At 35.4% G+C, this 16,395-nt stretch overlaps 1 protein-coding gene across 7 annotated transcripts in view; it reads left to right on the top strand.

Moving 5' to 3' along the window:
• LOC119078050 overlaps positions 1–16,395 on the top strand; it is a 59,801-nt gene that overhangs the window by 35,293 nt on the left and 8,113 nt on the right. Inside the window, exons 5-11 of one of the 7 annotated variants that reach the window (XR_005087930.1) lie at positions 4,257–4,427; positions 6,636–7,021; positions 10,462–10,889; positions 10,956–11,280; positions 11,332–11,913; positions 11,976–12,485; positions 12,608–14,968. Coding sequence is in view for 6 of the 7 variants with exons in the window: in XM_037185464.1 (XP_037041359.1) it covers positions 4,257–4,427; positions 6,636–7,021; positions 10,462–10,889; positions 10,956–11,280; positions 11,332–11,913; positions 11,976–12,485; positions 12,608–12,952 (2,747 nt within the window). In the remaining variant the exon portion in view is untranslated. Of the gene's footprint in view, positions 1–4,256; positions 4,428–6,635; positions 7,022–10,461; positions 10,890–10,955; positions 11,281–11,331; positions 11,914–11,975; positions 12,486–12,607; positions 15,545–16,395 lie in introns of those variants that run through there. The other 6 variants (XM_037185464.1, XM_037185465.1, XM_037185466.1 and 3 more) reach the window with 6 other exon arrangements.

The raw sequence follows: 16,395 nt of genomic DNA on the forward strand, positions 1-16,395 counted from the left end.
GATGATGTATTGATCCAGATGCAGTAGTTATTGGGTGTAATGCTCTTACGGAAATGTTTCATGCTGAAATTATTTTTTTTATTGAGAGGATCGAGCGAATGTAAGGATTTTTTTTCTGAAGGAAGTTTCGAATATTTCATATTTCGATCAACCCAGCATTTCAAGCGGCCGGAGAGCCTGATTAAACTTTACAACACTTACGTCCGCAGTAGACTGGAATATTGTTGTGCTGTGTGGAATCCGCACTATGACAAGTACAAGGAACAATTGTAAAAGGTACAACGGAAATTTACGCGGATGCTCCACTACAGGTTCAACTGGGCCAAACCAGCCTATCCGGCTAGGCTTAAACGACTCAAAATGAAAACCCTTGAGACCAGGAGACTAGAAATGGATGAGTTGGTTCTGTACAAGCTAATTCATAATAAGATTGTTACCAACCTGTCGTCACGAATCTCAATTCATCAACCCCAACGGTTTACTCGACAAAATGTCCACGTTCTCTTCCACCTATCAACACCTTCATCCAATGTACAATTCAACTCGCCAATCTACCGTTTACAGAATCACCATAACATTTATTTTAAGTCCAATGATGTTTTCAGTTTAACGCTTAATCAGTACAAAAGGCTTGTGAAGAGTATGTATCAGTTTTGATGAGTGAAGTGTGACTTTGATTTGATAAGTTTCTTTTGCTTTCTCTTTTCTCTTTACTGCTTATTAATTGAATTATTATTTTTATTATAATCCGATCGATGTATAATTGGGCGTCATGCCTGTTCGTTTGATCTAAATAAATAAATAAATAAATAAATAAATAAATATGTCGCGTTTATTGAATCCCAACTATATTTGTGACGAAATTTGCTTCAACTATTTTTCAGCTGATCCACTCATGCAATCTCACTGCTTATATGTGTTTAATAGTCGTGATAAAACGGTATAAACGCGTATATTACAGTAAGACTGAATGGACTGAATGAGTGGACCAACTTAAAAATAGTTGAAGCAAAATGTGTCACAAGTTTGGTTGTGTCACTCTTAATCTCAGCTCGTATCATATTTAGTTCTGAACACTTGTATTTTGTCCTTTCGTCCTCTCGTTTCGTTTTCTCTTTGATTTCCTGTTTGAGACACCAAGATTTTTCGTAGTGACTATTCGCAGGCGCCTGCCAATAGCCAAATTAATAGCCTATACAAAATGCTATTGACAGGCGAACTTGCCTGCGAATAGGGTTTTTCCTTTTACGGAGGCTATTGGCAGGCGCCTTCCAATAGCATTTTTCCTTTTACAAAGACAATTTGCAGGTGAAATGGCCTGGCAGTAGCATCTACGAAGATTTTTATAATTTTCTAAGTCAATAACATCAACATTCACAAACATCCATTGATTTTACTAGCAAATTTTGCTCTATGATGCGAATCTTTGTCCGTTCTTTGTTTCAACCCAAAGTGGAATTTGCCATAAACTTTTTCGAAAATCGAATCATAAATGTGAAAAAGTGAATAAGAAACAGAACAGGACACCTGTGGAGGTGTGTGTTGAAGAAAACGTTGTTTGTAACCTTTGTATGAAGGTTGAAATAATATCTGTGTCCCACTACCAGGGCCTATTTTTTAGAAAACGATTTCTAAAATTTTCTAAAATTTTCTTGAATTTTCATGGACTGATAATTAGTTTTAAATTACTCCCAAAAATATTATATTCAGCACAGCTGAACTTTGTTTTTGAGGCGGGACAAGTACAAATGTGTACTTACAACTAAAATGCATTAATATTCAGCTGAGCAAAGCATCTTCTATCTTCTATATAGTACAGCACAACAGACAATAATACTGTTCAAAAGTACAATAGTACTGTTCAACAACAACGAAAAATATACTGCTATACTGTACAAATTCGGGGCAAGTATGTACAATTGTTAACGTAGCAGTACAATGTACATCTTAGATGCACTTAGTGAGGTATGTAAAATGTACATTTATGCGGAACATAATATTCAGCTGTCTTGTAAAATAGTTCTGCACAGTTAATAACATACTCAGATAAAAAAAAATTCCGTGATAGGTACCAGTTCTTTTTGAAAATTTGTTTGACATGCTTCTGTTTTCCGTAGGGTCAAAAGTGGCTTATTACACAACTAGGTAAAACAAGAAATTTGCTTTAGTTTTATCTTGTTATATAAATAACAATTTTTTTGTTTTAACGTTCAAAATTTAATTAAATAGTCAGAAGCAGTCTTGATATGGTTTTACCTCTATCACGCTCGTGCGTGAAGCAGTTAGCTTCAACCATGTCAACAAGTATTAACAGTTTCGATTGTATCAGCTAAAAAACAGCTGGAGCAAATTTCTGCTGAAATTTCTCTGCCTATCACTGTATTTTTAATAATTTTCTTTTTTCGCAACAAGTGACGAAAAGTTGCCTCTTTTGCGTAAAACGTTTTATACAACCGAGGGATAAATGCTTTTTTTAGGCACACGATGTGTATTGTCACACTCGACCTGCGGATAATCTACACATCTAGTTCCTAGAAAAGGATTTATCCCTCGGTTGTATAAATAACTATTTCGCATCTGTTTTACATCGGAACATCATCACTTGGATCGAATAATAAAGTTAATTAAAGAAAGTATCGGGTGATTTTTGAATAGATTGTGAACTCCTGAACAAAAAATGTGTTGTTATTCAACCTTCGTAAACATAATATGATGAAATTACTTTGCCGAATAATTCCCAACATTGATTAACGTGGCTTATGATCGATATTCAGTCACTACGAGGTTTACTTCTACTAATTTTATTACATGTTTCCAGTCAAACTTATTTCGTTCAGTAAAATGTTTTTCACGATTTCTGTCACTGGATTTTTCCGTTTGATTTTTGAGAGCAATTCAAATGCTGATTGCTTGTTCTACTGGTTTGTTGTGTTACGATTCGGATCACTTGGAAGTTTTTGCCTTCTCCAATTTATTTATTTCAGTTTTTAGGCATTTTAATGGCTGGAAACGACATGAAAGTTAAATTCAAGACTATGACCGTCGTTACCATTGCGTAGCACCCTTTCTATTCTGTTCGAGAATATGAAAGTGATTTTTAAGAATATTTCATTTAAGTATATATGAAAAAGTCGTCCAAATTACAAAAAAAATAACGAGCAAAATATAATCCACGTTATTATCCATTTATTTTCAGACGTTTTCTCGAAATTTTCTTCAATATTCTAGAAATTTCTAGATATTTCTAAAACTTTCTAGAATTTTCTAAAATTTTCTAAAAATTCTAGAAATTTCTACATTTTTCTAAAACTTCTAGAAATTTCTAAAATTCTAAAATTTTCTACAATATTCTTAAAATTCTAGAAATTCTTTAAAATATTCTAAAAAAAAATAGGCCCTGCCCACTACAGTCACAAAAAACACTTGAACGAACACTTGATCATTTCTCATCAAACTATTAATAAAGCTCCACAGAGGGTAATCCAAAGTCAATTAATTTCACCCAGCTGCCTTTACGCTTGTGATATTAGCACAATGACTATAAACAAAATGTACCTACTATACGTACCCAAATGGTTCGTCAATCCTCGAATACTCACTCAATTTCTTATTTTTAATGTATTAGAGTAATCTGGATGTGGATGTTAATTGTTTAACCTTTCTAAATTTATGAAAATTTTATACGGAAAATATATACACGCGCTGTTTTGTGGGTATAAATAATGTTAGTCATATTTAAAACGAAGCAACGATATGCAAATTTGTATCTTGGTACAGAGAAAGTCCTTAGGAAAATCAAGAAAATCAATTATGTAAATTAAATTATTTTCTCTCTAAAAAAACGGGAAAAAAATCGCCAAGCAATGGCTTTGTTTACAGATAAACATTTCGCTCGGTCCTTCGAGGAAAACTGTCCGAGAAAATGAAAATTCTCTTGGTAAATTGCAAAGTGGTTTCGTTGTTTACACAAAAGTTTACTAATTTAATTTATATTTTGGCGTTTTGTGTGCCTTACGCGTCTGCATTCTTAAAAAAGAAAATATTTATTTTATCCCGACAACAACCAGCCACAATGTATAACTGTAAATATAAAAAAAATAAACATTTTCCTTTTTCTCATTCGACGTGAAATATGTGACCTTAAAAGTTATAAAAAAAATCCAAATATATAAATCCGCCAACTGAACCATACATTATACGCTCAAATCCCTTCTATTAATAAAATTTTTATGGATTTCTTTTATTCGTCCTTGCAGAATGTGTTTCACCGTGCTCGGATGAAAATACAACGCTAGAGGTTCCCCACGTAGCTTTAGTGCCTATTCAAACAAGTTCACCAGAACGACGAATTACATCACAAAAGGAAATTATTGCTGGAGAGGAACGACCAAAATATTTGCTCATAAAACAGTTACAGGAAGCACAAGGTATGTTTGGTTGTGTCATATAGTGGTTTTGTACGAAATTTATTGTAATTTGATATTCTGTGTTGGTGTTTGAAGTTCACTGAATACTTCGATCTCGTGAGGTAGTTCTCCTATAAATACATGTTGTTGATGCGCTTTATGTCATAAAATTGAATGAGGTAAACCTTTGCTACACGTTAATGAAAACGTTTCCCAATTACGAGTAGAGTTGCAGCATGTGGGAGTCGCTCGATTTTAATGGAATTTAGTGAGTGTACCTTCAAAATGGGAATTGTGTCTATTCATGAAATCATTAAAAGGACATCGGTCCATGGAATCTTATCACAAACTTGTTCATTACAAACTTCCAAATTCTAACAAAAACCATAATCCCTGTTCCGGTAAAACACACCAGGTGTGACTACAATTTATTTAATCCAATTTATCATTTCACAATACCAAAACCGTCTGCTCATTACATCCTAATGATCTGTAAAAGGGATCCGTTCGTACGAAAAGGACAGAGAAAATGTCAATGAAATTATTTTCACCCATCTTAAAGTTGTGTCGACTCTAAAACACGTAACTTTACCACCCCATTACCGTTGGAAACATATTTTCGTACATCGTTTCCACTTCGCCCTTTCTTTTCATTTCATTCCATTCCATTTCTTTCTTTGTTATCTAGCCACAGCAAAATTTCTCGCAACTCATCAATAATTTCTTTTTAATAAATTTATGTTAAACAAACCCATCGAGGTTATTTTCATCTCGACTGTAATTTGAATATATTGATAAGGCATGCCCATGTACCACAAAATGGAACACTGAAAAAAAGAATCGAAAGAAAATGAAATATTTCCATTTCCCAACAAAACATCTGAGAAATATATTACGTAGTCGTCGACGACGTCGGTCCACAATTATCTTTGTGAGGATTCCCCATATCCACACGCCGCTAAGCTTTTTAACATATGAGTAGAAATATTTTGCTGGCATTAAAAAGGGATAGAAGTTAGAGCAAAATTTTGTGGAATTAAATTTTGTGAAATTTTTGTTGTTCGTATTGTCCTTGTATACATCCCTCCATTTTTATTTTTTTTCGTTTTCAGTGCTGTTTTATTTTATTGGCTTTGTGAAAAGTAATTGAATGAGTTAAAGCTTAAAACAAATCAATTTAAAGCTAATGTAGTGTAGTGGCTACGCTGTAAATAAGTCCTTTGTCGTAAATTCAAAAAAATCCTTCAGCATTACTCACCCCCACAAAGTTGGTGCGACGAATAAAAATAGTCCTCGGTTGACATAGATATACATTCTCTCTCTCTCTCTCTCTGTCCATATAGTTGGTAATTTAGATGGAAAATTAAATCACTGAATATCGTGTGCGCTTGAAAATGACGGCAATTATATTGTATGACATCGTGGGTGTATTGAAAATAGCACCCAGCACACAATAAATTAGTTTTGTCGTAGGTGTTTGCTTTGGCCAAACACCACGATATACGCTTTTAACACCGAAATAATTATGCTAAATGTTGCAGAGAATGAATAGCGGTTTTTATTGTGTATATGGCGCGGTACAAATGTTCTGTTTGTTGTTGTTGGTTTTTTTAATGTTTCCTCTGTATCTGTCGGGGGTCTTTCCATTCAACGGTCGCTCCTTCATAAAATCGTATTTTGTTTTGGAAACATTTTGGTGTTCTCTTTGTGGATTTTATGATATTTTTTTCCCACATCAAAAATGATTACATTTAAAACAGTTTGGTGTACTGATTCGTCGTACAATAATTTGTTGAATTAAAAAAAGAAACCCACTAAATTACCGAGAAAGAAAAAGGTTAACGAACAACGTCTCGTTATCTGCGAAATAATCGTTCTAAATTACGAAACTCCTAGAAGTTAAAAAAAAATTATTTCTTCCGACCTACAACATAAATACCAACGTACATTCCAGTCGAATCGTAATTGAGTTCTTTCCGTTGAACTAATAATCCCTTAAATAATCCCAGTAGCTAATGTTATACCCATTTCCTAATTAAGTATTGTAACCGTATATTGCATGTATATCTATCGTATTTTGTGTATTTCTTTTTTCTATATAAATCAATACATTGATGCCGTACGCAACATCTTCAATCAATGGTCCCATAAAAACATCAATCTGTTTGTGGCAACCAAATGATAAAACATTTTGTTTGTTTTGATAAAAACTAAAAAACTTTCAAACCAAAAAAAAAAAAATTGAACCAAAATGTGAAGATGGAATGGAAAAAATCCGTTCGGCGGCGCATCAAAATCAAAGCTATGTTGTTGAAACAATCACAATGACTACCGTAACAGAACGACGGATCATTCGAGAACGCGAAGCCATCGAAAATCGTACGGCCAGCGGTCAAACGACAACGGTGAACAAAGCTTGCAGCGAAACGGAGAAGACTGTGGAGGACAATGAAAGCAACGGCGGCGTGAAATCAACACTCGTGACTGCCATTTTGCAGCCCTCTATCGAACGAAGCACATATCTAAACAATTCATCGGATGGGAAGTTAACAACATCGGCACAAATAGCAGGAATTTTGAAGGGTGGCAAATTGTGGAAGAGTGAGGTCACTCAGGTGAGTTTTGAAAAATATTCTTTAAAAAATGTTCGGTGAATAGGTCTGGTAAAGCTTGTATTTGATGTTATGAACTTTTTGGTACATATTTTTCCATATTACGTTCGATTCTATTTTAAATCCACATTACGTATTCAATATAACAGGAGCTTAAAATTCTATAAAAAGCGAAACGTTCCAATCACAAAATGCTTTGTATTGAGGCTTTTTATGTTTCTAGGGATACGTACCTACGGATTAATGATCTCGTTTACTACGTTACAATCTCATTTTTACAAACTTTCGTCTTTAATTTATATCCGAAAAAACGTTTTTATTCGTAATACCATGTAGGCTGTAGGTATGAATGAATGTCTATTACAAAGACATTTTTTCTCGGTTTGACTGTTTTTACCTGGAATTTAAAAATTCATGACTCTGGTTCAACGGACTTTTGTGCGGTTATAATATTAATGTATCGTTGAGAATTCGTCGTAGTTACATTGCATTGAGTGGTATTAAAAAGAATTTCTTAGAAAATTGAAACTAAAAGACTGAAATTTCAAGAGACTTCAGGCGATTGGGGAACAAGCGGTCTCCGATTTTAATGAGTGGACTCGGTGGATTCGTCTTTCAATTCTAGAAAACACGTATCTTTCACTTTTTCTAAAAAAAAATTATTTTCTGTCAAAAGCTCTCAAAAGTAAAGACATGTCAGAGGGTACCGAAAACCGTTTTTCGGCAATAACTCAAGAAAAAATTATTTTAAATTGTTGTAATGTTTAGGCCTTGGAAAGACCTACAGATAGAGTATACGCACTGCGTTCCACAAGAGTTATGACTGAAAATATAGTGAATGTTCGGAGAGTCCGGATGAGTATGGGGTGTTGTAGCTGGCCTCACCCACTATCGTTGCACATATAAATGAACCCAGTACTTTTGCCCACAGATGCCTTGGAAAAAAAGTTGGTGCCAAAATGCAGATTTTTTCTTTTTTTCTGAGGGCTCTACAGCTGGAACAGCATCTGGAACGGTACTACGGCAGTCATTTTTTATCGTCTACTATTCTTTTACCTTATCAATAGAAAAACGCTTCGATATGTCGCGAATATATCAGATCCACTATTAGTAATATCAAGAAGAAAATCGTTAAATTTTTCTCCGAGGATTTTAGTCAAATAAAGTGTTAGCGTATAGCAAATGACCTCAGGACTCCGGAACCGTAATTATTTTTTCAATTGGACCAATATTTGCTACGTGACAGAAGATTGGGAAACCGTTTGCTCCCACTTGATCATATCTGCAGAGAATCCGGACTCTCCGAACATTCACTATATTTTTAGTCATAACTCTCGTGGATGTACTCGCACCAAGCAGTGCGTATATTCTATCTGTAGGTCTTTCCAAGGCCGACATTCGTACAACATTACAACAATTTAAAATAATTTTTTCTTGAGTTATTGCCGAAAAACTGTTTTCGGTACCCTCTGACTTGTCTTCACTTTTGAGCTCTTTTCACAGAAAATTTTTTTTTTTAGAAAAAGTGAAAGATACGTGTTTCCTAGAATTGAAAGACGAATCCAACGACCTATCACTCATTAAAATCGGAGACCGCTTGTTCCCAAAGTTAAAAAAACGCCTGAAGATTTGGCGATATGACTCTCAAGACTTCACGTACCTACTTCAGAGATGAGGATTCTTTGAGACTCTTACATATTTCAAATATATTTTTTAGAGGCAATGGCGTCACAGTAGGATCCATTAGACGCTGTTTCTACAACAAAACAATAAAAAAAAGAATAATTGTATGTCATGAACAGCTACAAAACCCATAGTCAGGTCGTCAAAATTTCCATAACGTCGGCTTGCTGAAATATTTTCGTGACACTGCATGGCCTTGGTTTTCTGACCAGTTTATGTGAACACTTTACAAAAAATACTTTTGAGGTTGCGTCTTTATGACTTGGAAAACATGAGTTCCATAAAATGAAACATTTGTCTAAATTCGTTATAATATCACTGTCAAACGAATTCATATTGAACATCTGACGTAGTAGATCTAACTATAGCACTTACGAATTAATAATTCCATTGCTGTGATCGCACAGCATTAAATTAATTATTTAAATGGAAGTATCAAGCGCATACAGCAAATAAAAATCAACCTTCATTAAAGTGCTCTCATAAAACCTCGTTCGGAGACATCATTCATCCTAAAATTAACATGAAAATGTTTTCTGCAAAAGCTGTTTTTCCACCATTACAAGCCGCCAGATATACGGACGAACATAAGCACACTCTCATAAGATTTTCACATTTTATACTTTACGCTATTCCTGCCAGCGCAAAAATTTATTATCAACATCCTTGAGATATCACAAAAAGAACGAAAGGTGCTGTGCATGTCTGTATGTGACGTTGGCATATGTATGGAAAGATGTAAGACATTTTAGAGAAAAAAGAAATCTTCAGCATTTCGAGGATTTTATATTTCATTAAATGTGTAAAGGCAAACACGACAGAATTTTTTTTCGTATTTTTATGCAAAATATTCGGTTTTCGAAGAAAAAGAAAAAAGTTTCTCTTTTCATCTTCGTACATTTTCCATCACCAAGGGGTTGGAAAAATCCACAACTTTCATCTGTTTAGAGCTTGTAATATTAAATTGTTATGTATATTGTGTGTGTACCAGTACCTGCACATATACTTTACATACATACATACGTCTTCTTCTTCTTCTTCTTCATGCATAAACATATCTATGCTACTGAAATCCGGATTAAAGTGTCACAAGTATATCTTAGGTGTATAAGCTTTCCACTGAAGTTCATGTTATTGATGTAGAATAGGGTTGTTTGCATATGGTATTTGTTTTCTGAAAATCTACCGAGATATACTGACGTTGTAAGAAAAGCGCTGTTGAATCACATCTCAAGAAAACTAAGTGTTACTGCCGTAGCAAACGGTTTTTTTTTCTCCTTTAAGATGGAAATATCGTCTGTAGAGAAAGATAAATGGCTGAAGTTCTGTAGTAAGCCTTTTGTGATTTTAAAAGTTTGTGTGGAATGCAAATGCATTGTTTTCAACGCGTGCTATTGACTTTTTCAATAATCTGTCGTCGCTGAATGAGTACCTTAACAGGTAGAGTATAGTAAGTTTATGGATGAAATCGAACAGTACTTACTTTCGAACAATTAGAGAAAGAACTAATATAAAATCCGATAAGACGATTATAAGGACAATCAGAATGGGGAATTGAAATTCAATATCAATCTATAAGACTGTAAAAGTGGGAGATTAACTGTCAGCTTATCATGAACGGAGCATATTAAAATTTCCATGTTCAAAAATGCGAACTAGAATAGAAAATATTTACCTCATTTTAAGACTCATACCTCAGACCTAATTTTAGCTTTATCCTCTCATTACTCAATCATTCCAATAAATCTCTTAATCTTCAGTGCGAAGAGTCAACAAACGTAACATCAGACGACGAAGGATCGAAGCGTTCTGTACGTTTCACCGATAACACCAAAGAGGATCTAGACGAACATTTGCTCAACGGTCGAGATGTGTGCGATGGTCAAGCGCAAAATGATCAAAACGAAGACGACAGTCAGAGCAATGATGCGGCTCCAATGAAAAAACATTCCAGCCTCTATCACAATGCACTTCGGCCAAATTCAGCTGTTCGACAGCTATTTCCAACGACTGTTCAACAACAGCCAGCTGCTCCGTTAACGCACGAAGTTTTGCGTGCGTTTGAAGACTCGAAGAAGACCATCATGTCAACAGTTGTTCATCCTAGCAGCGACTCTGAAACGGATACGATTCGTCGAACAATTGAAAGAAACGCTCTGAGGCGCTCCTTGATTAAATACGAACCAAAGTACGTATTGAATTTGCTGTGCTGGCCAATTAGGTTGTTGATGCGACGAAACGTTTAAAATTTCAGGAAGAAAATGCAACGGGCAGAAACCTCGTTAGAAGAACGAATTCGGCGCTTAACATGCGATGTTGACGAGAACGTCAATTCGGAAACTGACTCCGTTCAAGATGGATTCAATTCGAACTCTTTGGAGAGACGAGACAGTCCCGCAGGTGAAGAAAATCCTCAGCAGCCGAAATACGACAAAAGTTTTTCGCCAAGTTCATCGGCTAGTAGTTCTTCTAGCGGTTCCACATCGGCGTATCGGAAAATTACTGACATTTTCAACCGAGATCGTCGTCAAGAGCGAATCCCAGAAGCCGATGAAAATCCAATTGTAATCATTCCACAGGTACTTTTAGCACAATGTACAAGTTTAAAGTTAACGCTTTTCGTTTCGCAGCAGTTACAAGAGTTGCCGTGTCGTTGTCCTGCTGCACCAGATCTTGGTATGGGTATACAGATGCCAGCCTCACATACCCAAATCCATCAAACACCGCCACGCCAACAAGAAGCTAGGAGACAATTCCTGTCAACGTTAGCACCATTGACTTCCTGTGTTGCCGGACAACGGGACGATCTGTCGTATTACACACTTGCACCTGGCGACCGTACTTCAGCTGCCAGTTCTCAGTGTTCCGAATATAGTTTAGGTGACATTGAAGCGGTCCTGCAACACAATGACGAAGTTAAGAAAGTTGCGCCAGATGTAATTGCTGGTACACCAGGACAGGAACAGGACGAATTAGCAGCATTTGCACAACAAGAAGCTTTAAGAACTGAAAGACTTAAGAAACGATATAGTGCCGAAACGTCGGCCTCAGCGCCAAATTCGAATGCTGGTTCCGATGATGATGAGCAAAATGATTACGGGTTCAATAAGCGTCCATCGGTTCGCGGTATCAAACCCAGATTTAGTTCCACCAACGAAATATTACAGCAAATGCAAGCGCAATTATCGACTCCAACACACCCACAAACTCAGGTAAAAATGTCTCATTCATTCGTATAGCAACAGGTTGAGTTACATCGTCAACATCACTTTAGGTTCAACAACAAATCGAACATTCGAACACATTACCAAAGACTCACAATCACGCAATGCAATTAGCAGCAACACCAAAGAATCAACCGACAGCACCAAATCAGCAAATCGCAACGTTACCTAACCAAACGACTCATCAACAGCACATCGCTGCGTGGAACTATTTAAATTATAATGAACAACACCAACGGCACGTCGGCGCTGCCGCCCACTTACCTGGTAATCCCAACTCTAATTACTATCATCATTTGCCTATCAATAGCCGTCACAGCTTTGGCCATGAAGAAGCCACCGTCTATCAGAATTGTCAGAGTCAAAGTGTTGCCGTGGGTCAACATTACGGCACGTATGCACGAAGTCCGACCAGAAGACCGGAATCACCGCCTCCACTTCGCAATTATCATCAAACAATGGTGTTGATTCCGTACAACACCGAATCGTATGCACATTTCTCTACGAATGAAGTTGCTGGTCAACCGTTCCAACGTCACAACGTACTTGAATATCAGCAGGTAAGGCATGAATAAAACGGAATGTCGTTGTTCGAATAGGTGAATGTAATCACGTTGGATAGTTGTGGATAACGAAACACCCCCAGACAAAACCCAGCATCGTGACAAAGATTTCATTACAGGTCACCCAGCAAACCATTCGCGTTCCAATGGGCTATCCTCTTCCCGGTATGCAATTGCATGTTGTTGCCGGACGAGGTAATGCGATTGGTGCTCAACAATATGCTCAGTATGCGCGCCATCAGGGAGCGCAACGTAACTATGCCTACTTGCCCGAAAAGCCAGCAGTTAAGTTCACAGAACGTGGCGTTCCTGAAGGTGCGGCTAGCGTAACCCAATCGGACGCGAACAACGGCTTAATGTCTCCGACATCAAGTAATGCCCAAAGTTCACAAAATGGTTTGCACATCACAACACAAACCAGCACAACGACACAGCCTGGCGTCTTTTATGCGATGAATGTTTGACCAAACGAATAGGAATTTATTCAATTTTCTACATTTAAGTCAACTGCATTCCATTTTCGCTCATAAGATTTGAACTGTGAAATTTACGTTGGACGTGACAGTATTTTAACATTTAGAGATTTTTTCGGTCTGTTCGTTCCGTGGTCAATGATCATTCACCGTGATTCTTATCAAGGAATGTCTGATCTGGATGCTCATATGATAAATCAATTTTTCGAGTCCAGAGTCTTGGGGACTTTTTTGTCAAAACATAGGCAATGTATTGCTTAATTTTGAAGTCTTGGAAGGTTGGGGGAAATGGGGGAAGTGAAGTACACACAGGAAAATATCTCCTCTTCAATGTAAAACAGTCACTCTCAAAGAACATTGAAAAGAAATGTTGAAATAGTCCTAGTATCACAAGACCTTTAGGTCGTCCATCTCTTTGCCATTTGGTAAATTTCAGTTCGAGAAAATATTAGACCAAATATATTGGACTGTAACTCGATGCAACTCATTCTTGTACTTCCTCCGCCTAATTCACAAAGTTGTCAATATTGGTGTATTATGAACCGTTGCAAAACAGGCACAATTATAGGCCGTGTCTGTATCTTATAATACCGAAAGATATGCAATTATAGGCCAGAGACATTTAAGTTTATCTACTGTCTTCACCATATTAATGTCAGTGTACAGCTCAAACGGTCGTAATTCTGATCGGTATTCTTGTGTAGCCATATTATGTCCTGGTAGTTATGCGTCATTTGACGAAGTTAGAATGATTTGTTTCCATAAAAAAAATGAAATTAACTACCGATCCGACAGTCAAACCTTTCATAAAGTTCCGCACATCTTGGACTAAATTGAAGTTTGACAAGGGGACACCCAAAGGGAGGCTCTAATCCTATTGAATCATTTCAAAGGCTCTCTACCTTTGATCATAATATATTACACTCGCCAAACCATGAAAGCACTGAATATCACGCGTCAAAAGTTATCGGGAACCACACTTTTTTAGTTCTCTTTCAGCAGACCTTGCAAACAGGTCTAGGGATCCAGGCGATGTTTTCCTTAATGGTGGAGTTTGTTTACGAATAACAATAACGAATAACAGTCAAAGAGAGAAATTTGATATGAAGGCGGAGCTTACTCTCAGTATCAACGAGTAGTGTGATGCACATCGAACGATCAACTGGTTCGGCTTTATATCGCGTATTTTCGGTTTCGTTTTTATTCTCATTCTTCTTCTATACATTCAAGTTCAACCATGACGGGTGTGCATTATATTTGGTTTTGTTGTTTCGACCCATTACATAACTCGGGATAAAAATTAAAAGTCTCGTATGTCTCGGTTTCGCCTCGGATCAACAAACTTCACACGAAAACTCTACTTTCCATCTTTTTCCTAGTTTTGCACAAAATTATTTAAGGGTGCACCAAAGCAACTTTTACTTTTTTTCCCGACGTAACGACGATATGTTTACAACAAAAGAACCCACACTCTGATCTGTTGTGAGAAAATATCTCGTTATGTGTTGTGAAAAATTCATTGAACTACATGAAAATAGAAAGTTGTTAAACTAGAAGACCAAAATCGATAAATTGATTTATTTCTGAAGCAACGCAGGTCATCATCATTTATATTAATCCAATCATCTCGTTACGAAATAAATAAAAATTAATTGGACGGCAATTACCAAAAAAAAAGAATTATATTTAATCAAACTTTAAGCATTTAAAAATAAATTAAATGGAAAACTTTGAAGAAGAGTATAAAAAATTGTAGACAAAGAAGAGTATAGTTTATGAGATAAGGTAAACCGGTTATTTTTATATTTCTCATCAATGTAAATAATTTCTTGAATGGCTACTAATATTGTGGTTTGTAAATTTAAAAACATAACAAAAAATAAAGAAAAAAATATTTTAAAAAAATTAAAAAAATTATTGACAAAAAAATTATATTTATTACAATGAAATGAGTTACGATTATGAATAATAATTAAAAAAAACTCCGACAGGGGGCCTAAATGCGACGTGAAAAAAATGGCAACATTAAAAAAATTAATTTAAAGAAATCACTTAGTGATGTTACGTAAAAAATTATTTTAAAAAAAATGGAAAACAAGGAAATTATTGTAAAACAATTTCCAGATTGTTGATTGAAAAGTTTTTTCGAATTAAAAAAAAAAGGTAAACCATCAAGGTAAATATTAGGTAAATATGGGAACGTGGATTTTAAATGAAAATTATTATAAAATTTATAAAAAGACAGAAAAAGAAAATTAGAAAAAACAAACAGAGAAACAACAAACTAGAAATCGAAACTTTATTAACATATAAACAAACATACAAATATATGTCTTTGGTTATTATAAGAACCTACCCCAAAATAAAAATTTAAAAAAAATTTATGGAAAGGCAAACTAATACAAATAATTTCCAATAAAAAAGAATTTAAGAAGAAAAAAAACAAAAATTTAATCGACTTAACAAGAAAGAATAATTGACAAATACTATAAACAAGAGGGTATGATAAATAATCAAAAACATGTTTCTTTATAGACTAAGTAAACAAAACAAAAAAAAAGTATTAAAACATGTTGGTCAGTACGCAAATTGTTTCATTATTGGATCGAGGAAAATGGGTTTCAGACCGAGGCCCAATATTTATGAAATTGAATATCGCAAAAAATTCAAAAAAAATCGAATGTGAAACTTACATTTTGATATCTTTACACAGAGGCGCCGACTACGGTATTGCCGCGAGGCTCGAGCAACACTATGACCAAATTCGACGAGGCTGAGCAACACTCGACGACACAATAAACATTTTTAAATCAAAAATGGTTTAAACTGTAGAAGAAAACGAAGTAAGTCAAAAATTCTCGCTGCGCGGCATTTCACTTTATATGACTAATTTCAGCGTTACCTTCACTACATTCTCGGAATTACGTTACCTCCATTTTCAATTTTATTTTTAATCGGTGCGGAACTTTATTCTGATAAAAATTTGGAGATTTTGAGGATCCACAGCAACAATGCAATCTCCATTTCTTAAAAAATGTTTCACTGAAACGAAGCGAAATGAATGAGATTTATCAAACTGAATCAAATTTGTTTTACGGGACAATAATCAAAAATCTCATTCCAGTTTTGTAACAGTATGTTAATTACATGACGAATGTGTGCGTGCGTATATATATCCAAGTGTGAATGTTTATGTACGAGAGCGTTAGCGAAGTTTTTGAGGGTCCGTCTAGGAACGAACTTTATCTTCATTCGAATTTACGACAACATTTGATCTTTTTAGCAGCATAATTATAAAAAAAGATCGCTACGCTCGCAATTATCTTATTTTTTGTACAGTCGTTGTCATTTCATTTTACTTGCTATCAAAATTCAGCTGTTTTGCCAATTCAAAATGCATTGAAAAAACAGCTGAAATTTGACAGTAAGTAAAA

The sequence above is a fragment of the Bradysia coprophila genome, unplaced genomic scaffold (genome assembly GCF_014529535.1).
Source record: "Bradysia coprophila strain Holo2 unplaced genomic scaffold, BU_Bcop_v1 contig_24, whole genome shotgun sequence".
Classification (NCBI taxonomy): domain Eukaryota; kingdom Metazoa; phylum Arthropoda; class Insecta; order Diptera; family Sciaridae; genus Bradysia; species Bradysia coprophila.